This window comes from Anomalospiza imberbis, chromosome 20 (assembly GCF_031753505.1).
Source record: "Anomalospiza imberbis isolate Cuckoo-Finch-1a 21T00152 chromosome 20, ASM3175350v1, whole genome shotgun sequence".
NCBI classification, from domain to species: domain Eukaryota; kingdom Metazoa; phylum Chordata; class Aves; order Passeriformes; family Viduidae; genus Anomalospiza; species Anomalospiza imberbis.
The window spans coordinates 8052013-8061055 of record NC_089700.1 but is presented as its reverse complement, the minus strand read 5'-3'; the positions used below and the strand labels follow the sequence as shown (position 1 = coordinate 8061055).

Genomic DNA, 9043 nt, shown 5'->3' with positions numbered 1-9043 from the left:
TACCAAGAACAGTGGTGACTTGCTCCTCTTCTTCCCAAGGGCAGACTTACCAGCTGGTTTTAAACCACCCTGTCCCACATTTACCTCAGTGAATTACAAAAGGTTTTGTTTATGCAGATGGACGCAAAGTGGTCTTCACTGTCAGCAAGAACCAGCTGGAGGAAGTGCCCTAATGAAAGAGCAGGTATGAGATACTGAGCTCTTCCCAAAAGATCCCACAGAGATAGATCCCTGCTGACTTGGCTGGCAGAAGGAGATAGAGGAACTACAAAGTGTCTTCTCAGTCATATTAAAGATTTAACCCTTTGTTCCAGCCTTTGGCTCACCTGAACACTCGCAGACAAGCAAAAGGCCATTACTACACAATCTTGATTCTCCAAAGCAATCCTGCCAGCAGGGATAAAGTCCTAAAATGCATCTTCTGCAGGTGGGAAGCATCTGAGACCCAAATTCCTGTTCTGAGTTGTAGTAATCACTGCATATGAGGGCTATGGGGAATGTTTTGACCTTCATGCTAACCTACTGCAACTAAATCTGACAGTATAATTTCTGCTCCTTATTAATCACATCTTGATTTTCTCTGTTTCATAAGCATCCTGGAAATAAACACTTAGTCCAGGTCTATTCACCTCATTATGGCTGGAAGCCTGAACTGACTGATAAAAGGACTCATAAGCAAACTTACAAATACCCAGCTAACAGTGTGAATCCCTCTCACCCACTGGGCAAGTAAATGCAGTTGAGAAATTCCAGAAGGAGCCAGCTCTGTGCAATGGAAATATTGCTATTTTCTGTGTCGGTCCCAGCCCTGCTGTCAACACGTATCCAGGGCAAGGGACAAGTGGCACACAAAACTCCTGCTCCATTCTTCCCCACCCTATCCTTCCTTCCCCCCCGAGCCAGTGGTGGATGGGAAATGGACACTCTCTCCCCTGTTCAGAGTCTCATCTTCCCATTCCCAAGAGCTGCTGAAACATGAAAACTCAGCACAGCTCCAGCAGTCATTTAAAGTCCAGGCCTGTTGCACCCTGAACAGATTAGCAAAGGAGTTATCTGCTGTGGATGCAGAGGATCACTGGCAAATAATGCTCAGCACAACCCGCAGGGAAATGGGGCTGTGTGGAAAGGCAAAACCTTACTGGAATAATGAGAAGCCCCAAGTCCTCATTCTCAGCAGATCTCTGTCCCAGACATGCAGCCAAGCACAATTCTGCAATGGAATGATGTGCTGAATTTTCCCATTTTTCTCTCTCTCTGAAGGCCACACAAGGACAATCCTTTCTGTTCCCACTAAAACCCTCTTCTCCACAGCATTCTTCACAGACCAAGAAAGGGCACGAGCAGTTTCTGGCCTTTGCTTGCCCCTTTCAGGACAATGGCTACTGTGAGGCTGAAATTCCAATAAAAAGCCAGTTGAGATGGTGGCAGATGAGATATCCCTCCTGTGATGTTCAGAGGAAATCATCCTGCAATGCACAGCTCTTAATAAGAACTAAAATTAAAATTTCCTTAAATAAATATAAGGAAAGAGTCCATGAGGGAGAGTTGCCAACGGGAACAGGGAGCCATGTTTGGGTCAGTCTCTTCGTCCATCACCTTGGAGATCTCTCAGGACTGTTCTGAGGGCAGGACCAGCAGCTCCATGTCACTGTTCCTATCGACGCCATCTGGAAAGGGAAAGAGCTGCTGTGTCCCTGTGGAGGGGCACAGCTCTGCCACAGGGCCCAGCAGGCACCAGACAAGAGCAGCACCACAGGGACCTGGGGTCACCAGCCACAGTCAAATGGCAACCAGCTCCCAGGAATTTGTCTGCATAACTGGGAGAGGGAAGAAGGTCAGAATGGAAAACCTGACCAGCTGGTGCAACTGTTCCTTTCCCTCTCCAGGAGTCAAAATATCTGAGTCAAATTTCATCCTGACTGCTCAGCTGGAGAGGCTCTGCTTTCTAGTTATCTCCCAGCTACAGTTCCTGCCCTGAGAGAGGTCAGGTCTCCAAGATGGAATCTGACACAGTGCTCTCTGCAAGGAGATCATGTCCTAACCACACAGGTCTCAGCAAGGGCACTGTGGCTCTGAGGGATGCACGGAGCAGCTGCAACATCCTCGCGGACAAACAGGTTACTCACATCCGCAAACACTTGTCCTTCCCTCCGCTCGCTACCCTCTGTCCGTCCGGGCTCCAATCCGCTGCATACACCTGGTGTGATGGAAATCAGTCACCTGTGCTGGGAGGAGGGGTCACTCCTGCCTCCCAAACACCTCAGCTCCACCAGGCAGCTCACCTCATCCGCATGGCCAGGCAGATCGACGGCCAGTTTCTTTGTCTTGGCATCCCAGACCTTGAGGGTGCTGTCGCTGCTGCCGCTCACCAGCAAGCGGCTGTCGGCTGACCAGGCGATCTGGTACACGGCCGAGACGTGGCCCCTCAGCGACGTCAGGTACCTGGGGATAAGGACAGGCTGTTAGAGCAGCAGGTTTTGTTCCAAACTTGCCCTTGCCTTCATGTTTCTTCTCCACCAGCACAGTCACAGGATGCCCAGCACACTCCAGGCTAGACAGAGTCCATCCAAAAACCCTCCCAAGTGGGCTCAGAATCTTCTAGAGGATGCCTCCTCATCTCACCCCCTCAGACAAGAGACCCTTATCCAGCAGGCAACACTTCAGCCTCACTGTACAGATGTCTCCTTCCTTCTCTGGCTGAGCAGCCTAACTTTAGAAGGGCCTTTAAAATCACTGACATGAAAGCCAAGCTCATGAGCGTTAGGGTTGGTTTGCAAGGGAGGATTGCTGCCTGCAAGAGCTCACCAGTACTGCAGCTGAAAGTTAAAAGCTGGATTACAGGAGCATCCAAATACCAACAGCACTACTTGTAACTACAAGAATTTGCATCATCCAGAACAAGCTGTTCTCTGGCACAAGAACTGTTTAAACTGGGTCAGTCTCCAGTTCCCAACACACACCTCTTCAGGAGATCACTGGAGTGGAACATCCCATCCCACCACAGCTGCGCCTGCCCTGAGAACCGACCCTGCAGCAACAGGGTGTGCATACAGGTGCCAGGCAGTGCTGTGGCTGAGTCACAGTGGGGCTGCACACACAGAGCCAAGCACAGATATCCTGACACAAGAAAAACCAGACAAGAGACTTCCCAAGGGCAGAAAAAGGCAGAGGCAGCAGAGTGACTTTGTATGAGTTGAAGCTACAGAGATGCTGAACACACCAGGAAGCTGCTGGCAATGAACTGGGGCCCAGCCCTGTGTGCCCTGAGCATTACACACAGACTCCATACCAGCACCACCTCTAACAGAACAAACCAACTCACTTTCCTGTCCTACCATCCCAGAGCTTTATGGACTTGTCGAAGGAAGCACTAGCTATTATCCGGGTGTCTGGCGAGAACAGGACTTGGTTAATCAATGCCTGGTGGCCTGTCATTCTCTCAAGTGGCTTCTTGTCTTCTGCTGGTCTCCAAAGAAACAGGGTGAAATCATCTGACCCTGAGACGAGCCTTTCTGGTTCCTGGCCCTGAAAAAGAGATGAAAGAGCCCAAGTTTTGTACAAGCCAGGTGTGGAGAGCTTGGAAACACACCAGTATTGGGGTGTCCACTGCTTTCACCAGTGACAGTGTTAGAAGTGACAGCAGGGACAAAAGGGACTTACCCGGACTTGGTTGTACCTCTGCAGTGCCCTGTCTTTCAGTTCTGACACTGAAAAAGGGAAAAGGAGGGTGAAAGAGAGATTGGCAATCCTGAGGTGAAAAGAAATTTTATAACCTTGTCACGCCAATTCCAATCCTGGCTCTGCAAATTTAGCAGGAGCATTTCTGACTGCTCAATTTGCCAAAGACAATTTGGGAGCAAAAGCCCTGGAAAACAGAGTGACCTCCCCATCCCCCAGACTGCTCCACCCTGGCATGGGCAAGAAAGAGCTTGACTTCCATGCATGGAAAAAGCATGACCAGTCCTCCCCCAGCCTCCAACGTGGGTGCTGCACTCACAGGAGCCTCTGACATCCTGGGGGTTGATGGTGGCCTCGGCCGGCTCGAAGGCGCCGGTGCGGAGAACGTAGTCAGTGCTCAGGGCCATGGTGTTGACCCAGTGAGCGTGGCCCTGCAGGGTGCGGCACAGGACGCCCTGGGGACAAAGCCACCCTCAGACAGGGACAGGACACAGCCAGGCTGCACAGTACCCACCAGACCCACCAGGCTGCAGGGACCAACCCTAAACTTTCCAAACCTGCTTGCCTCAGCTGCAGGCAGGCTAAGCAGGGAAGACACAACACTGTTGAGCTTCAGGAATCAGTTTCCCTTGCACAACACCCATCAGCTCAGGTTGCTGCAGGGATGTTTCCAGCTTTTAGCCCCATTTAATGCTCTTAAGGATGAAAACATCACACAACAGGTACCCCTTGCAAATGATGCCAAGCAACAGGTCTGACAGGTCAGGAAGATACAGCGGCTCTGTTTTTCAGGGCACAAGCTGTGCCAGGAAGAGCAAAGCTATGCCACAGTGTGCCCAGCCCCCTTTGCCAGCAGCCCAAGGGCAGTCCCTCACTTACATCCTGGCTCCTCCAGACTTTGATGGTCCTGTCCTGGGAGGAGGAGTAGAGCAAGCCATCGCCCCCCCACTTCACACAGGTCACCGACTGCGTGTGGCTTGTGAGGATTTTGTCACACCTGCCCATCAGCGTGTCCCAGATGCGGATGCTGCCGTCCTTGGAGGCACTGGCCAGGTAACGGCACTCTGGGTTTCTAGGCAAAGAGATCAAATCCATTTGTGCAGCTCCTCTGAGCTACTTCCCCACCAGCCCCAGAGGATTCAAGGGTCCAGCACGCAATAAAATGCAACTTACTTTTGGCTTAAGATCAGAGAGGCCAGACAGGGGCAGAGCATTGACCTACGGGGAACAAGGTCTCACAAGGCAGGGGAGAGGCAGATAAATGCTTCCTCCAAACCAACTACTGGACATTGCAGAAATCAGTCCAGGGTAAACCTGGCAGCTGAGGCCTTGGCAATGACCTTGCTGGCACAGCTTTAACCCAGTGGTTAACGAGGTCACCACGAACTGGCACCTTCCCTGGGCACAGGCTGGAGAGAGCCCTGGGCAGGGGATCAGCCTCACGCAGGGAGCACAGATCCATGGCATTGGGAATGTGTTGGATGTTCCCCTGCCTCTGCCATGCTTCATCTCCAGCCTGTGGACAGAGTGCTGTTGTGTTGACAGGGCTGAAAGGAACACTGTCCATCCAAATCCATTGTGGCTCGGGGGGCAAACTGAACACATCTGGAAGCAGCTGGCCACAACCCAGCAAGGACAGGGCAGCCACAACCCTCTGTCCCTTGCACATCTTCATCACTCTGCATGGTGGCACCAGCAGTGAGGAAGAGCACAGCCCCTCCCATTGCACTGGAACTGGCTGAAGAAAGAGAACTGCAGTCCTGGCAGGGTCATGTCTCTCCATTTCCTCATCTTCCTTACAATAATTTTTTTGCTAATCCAGTTAATTGTCTGCAAATAGCTGGAGCTTCCTACTGGCAAATTCAATTTGCAGGGCTCTGCTCTGAAGGGGCCCTTTTTCTTTCTTTCTTTTTTATTTATTTCTGTAACATCTTGGATTAATGGCTACAACTGTCCCCTTCCACCCTCCTCTCCCAGAGGGAGCTTTAGCTGATAGAAGAGATAAGGGGATTGCACAGTTAATCATCCCTGATGATAAACAAACAGGATGACAGAGGCCAGCAGGATCAGGAGAGCACAAAGGAGTGCTCTGCCCTTGGCCACCACCAGGCTTCCCTGCTCCCACCTCAGCATTGCTGGAGCAGCACATCAGTGTTTGTCCAGCACCACAAAAGCAGTGTTTCCACAGGCAGGTGTGTCTTTTTCCCAGGAGAAAAGAGACACAACCTGGCAGTGATTCCCCAGCAACTCACAGGGACTGTGAGCAGCAGCTGGGACTCCTGGCTCCCAGCCGCACACATTTTTCCCAGCTCACCTTGAGAGCTGTTCTACACAGGCTTTTTCCCATAACAGGAGAAAGGCAAACAGGAGCAATGCCCTTCAGGTCAGGCTGCTCTCTTCCATAGGAGCAAAGGGGAAGGGCTGAGCTGGCCCCTTCACTTACATGTGGAGTGGTTCCCAGCACAGGCATGTGATCCATTTGGAGTGGCCAGAGAGCACCCGGCCGATCTGGCTGCCAGTGGCTGGGTCCCAGAGAAAGATCTGTGCAAGAGAGGAAGCACGAGGGTTGCGTCAGGCCACAGACATCATGTGAATCCCAGAGACATTGGAGCTCCATTTAGAAAGCAGAGGTGTCCTTGGGATCGTGTTTGCACTCGCAGGCAGCAGCAGGGGAAGGGGGCTGGATGCCTTTCCAAATCCCTGCAGCAATCAGCTGACACCCAAAAGAATGAGACCTGATTGCCCTCCTGTCTGCCTAAAACGCTGCTGCTACAAAGTTATCTGACTCAACTCAAAAAGGATGCAGGTCCCCACAAAGCCACTCTCCTGTGCCAGAGACTCAGGGAGTGTTTGCAGAGCACAGTGAAAGCCACAGCTAAACGCTGCTGATTATCGGATGCTGTGGGTGGGACACATGCTGGTTTTCTCTTGTTGATTCTCTCTCTACATAAATGTTCATCTTAAGAGCCAAGGCATTAGTCATCTCCTACTTAAAAACCTAGGAGAAATAGGGAAAAGGAGGACAAGCAGCTCTCTGGGTTCAATTAAAGGCAGACCAGCACCAAACCATGGCTGAACCACCCTGGCCCAGGACATTTCCTTGGGATTGGCATCACAACTTTGGCAGCTCTATGAGTGCTGTCATTGCTCCCAGACCATTCAAAGGTCAGAGAGAGCGACTGCCTCTCAGCAGCTCAGCTCCCATTTAACCACACGCTCCTGATTCCCCAGGCATTTCTGCACTTCAAGCACATTAATTTTGCTCCACAGCGAGGGCTGAACTCCTTTCACATTTGTGCAAGGGGGAATTTGGCCGTGTCTCTGTGGGAGCACGGTGACCAGGCTGCTGCTGCATGGCTGGATCACGCTAACAGCAGCCCTGACCCGTCCTCACTCCAGACACCTCCCTCGTGATGGAGCCGCCTGCCAGCGGTCACATCCAAAGCCTGGACTCTTTCCTGGACAGAGGGAAAAGCATCTGTCACAAGTCAGCTGGATTCAGCAGCAAGAGCTCCCCAGGGTGACAATGCCAGAGCACTGCCTGGCACTGAGATGCTTCTCGCAATACTGTGACACAGCCACACACAAAGCTCCTCTGGAGAATGGGAATCCTGCTCAAAACAATGGGATGCAGCCCTCACACCCCTGAAGAAACAAGAAACACCCCTAATCCCCCTGAAGCCCCATGCTGAGGAAGCCCACGTGTACCTGGCTGTTCTTGCAGCCCGAGGCCAGTTTCTTGCCATCAGGTGACCAAGCAATGCTGAGCACCCAGTGCCGGTGACCTGGCAGAGAGAGCACGAGTGGATGTGACTGGAGGGCTGTGACTGTCCCTGGTGTCCCAGCAGGAAGCCACTCTGTGCTCCTCCTGGCCAGCCCCTCTTTTTCCACTTTGCCAAAGAGAGCTACTCCCTCCCCAGGCTGCGGTCCCAGCCTGGACAGCTCAAACACCACCAGGCTCTGCTCTGCTTGTCCCCCCAGGCAGACAGGGGGTGCATCAGGAAGGGGGTCACAGGTTGCCCTCCTGGCACACCCCAGCACCCACCTTTGGCCGTGAACTGCGGCGTTTCCGTGCTGAGGTCCCAGAAGCGGACAGTGGTGTCCCCAGAGCCACTCGCCAGGTACCTGGGAGAAGAGGAACAGCTCAGCACAGTGTCCCCAGGACAGGACAGTGGCAGCCGCTGCCTTACCCTGATCCCCGCCTGCAGGCACACCCTCGTACTTTCCCGTGGGGCTGAAAGCCACGGAGATGACAGCCTCGGTGTGTCCCTCCAGGGAGCTGGTGCAGCGTGTCACGGCCCGCACCCTGAACACCGCCTGCGGCTGGTAGATGATGTCCAGGACCTTCTCTGTCTCCACGCTCTGCCCTGCCAGGGTCTTCTCCAGCGACGCCACGATCTCGGCATCGTGGACGAAGAAGGCCAGAGGCACCGGCTCATCCTGCGGGAGAAAGGGCAGGTGAGGTAGCGAGGGGCGGCGCCGGGTCGGGCTGGGGGCGCCGGGGAGTTCGGGAGGGGTCTCACCTTCTGTAGGAGGGCGTTGCACACCAGCTGCAGCTTGTCCGGAGTGATGGTGACCGGGACATCGAAGGGGGAGCCCAGGCACTCCCCTGCCTCATCGCGGAACTGGATCAGGAGCCGCTGCACGTCCTCCTCGTCCGGCGACATGTTCTGCGGGACAGCGGGCTCAGCGCCAGGAACCCCACCGGGCGGCGGGCACAGCCCCCCACCCCGGCAGCGATACCCGCCTGGGGAGAAGGAACCTCTGCAGGGAGACCCCGCGTAGGGCCCGTGGGAGGGAGAAACACCCCGCACTGAGCAGGAGCCGCGCGGGGGAACCCCAGCAGAGGGCGAGAAGACCCCGGAGCGCCGCAGCACTCCCACCCCTGCAGCTTCCAGGTGTTGCCCATCCCGGCCCCGCTCCCGCTCCCGGTCCCGCTCACCGCGGCCATGTGCGCGCGTGCCCCACGTGGGCCGGAAGCGGGCGGGGAGCGCCCGAGCGCGGCGCTGCTGCCCCCTGGCGGCCGGCGGTGAGCGCCGCGCTCGCCCCGGGGCCGCGGGTTCGAGGCCGCGCAGGGACAACTCCCGCGGCTCGGAAACCTCGGGGGCTGACGCCAAACGACGCAAGATGGGCCGAGCTCTCACGCACAGTCCGGCCTAAAGTTTAAGGAAACGCAGCCTTGAGCAATATCCATACCCAAATCTGGGAGCTGTAATCCCTGCACATGCCCAGAATTAGACGGGATCCTGCCCAAGGGGGAAACTGAGGCAGGAGTGCACTAAAATAGGAGAGAGTTCAGTGTGGTTCAATACTTCAGGACCATCCCCTGCCCCTTTACACCTTTCCCAGCCCAACTTCTGCCACG

General features: G+C 54.4%; 1 protein-coding gene across 1 annotated transcript; it reads right to left on the bottom strand.

Annotated features, from left to right (window-relative positions):
* Positions 1-273: 273 nt before the first annotated feature.
* On the bottom strand, positions 274-8701 carry NLE1 (notchless homolog 1). Its single transcript, XM_068210598.1, has 13 exons — positions 8621-8701; positions 8202-8348; positions 7901-8118; positions 7724-7803; positions 7387-7463; positions 6122-6219; positions 4558-4750; positions 3998-4133; positions 3661-3707; positions 3323-3525; positions 2283-2442; positions 2127-2197; positions 274-1667 (listed from the first exon to the last, which is right to left on the bottom strand). The coding sequence occupies exons 1-13, from the start codon at positions 8627-8629 to the stop codon at positions 1655-1657; spliced, it is 1452 nt and encodes a 483-aa protein (XP_068066699.1). The 5' UTR covers positions 8630-8701; the 3' UTR covers positions 274-1654.
* Between the last annotated feature and the right edge of the window lie 342 nt (positions 8702-9043).

Coding starts and splice junctions, on each gene's coding strand:
- NLE1 (XM_068210598.1), bottom strand. Junction 7,804..7,900: donor GCTTTCAGCCCCACGGGAAA/GTACGAGGGTGT, acceptor CTCTTCTCCCAG/GTACCTGGCGAGTGGCTCTG. Junction 3,526..3,660: donor AGAGGTACAACCAAGTCCGG/GTAAGTCCCTTT, acceptor TCTCTTTTTCAG/GGCCAGGAACCAGAAAGGCT.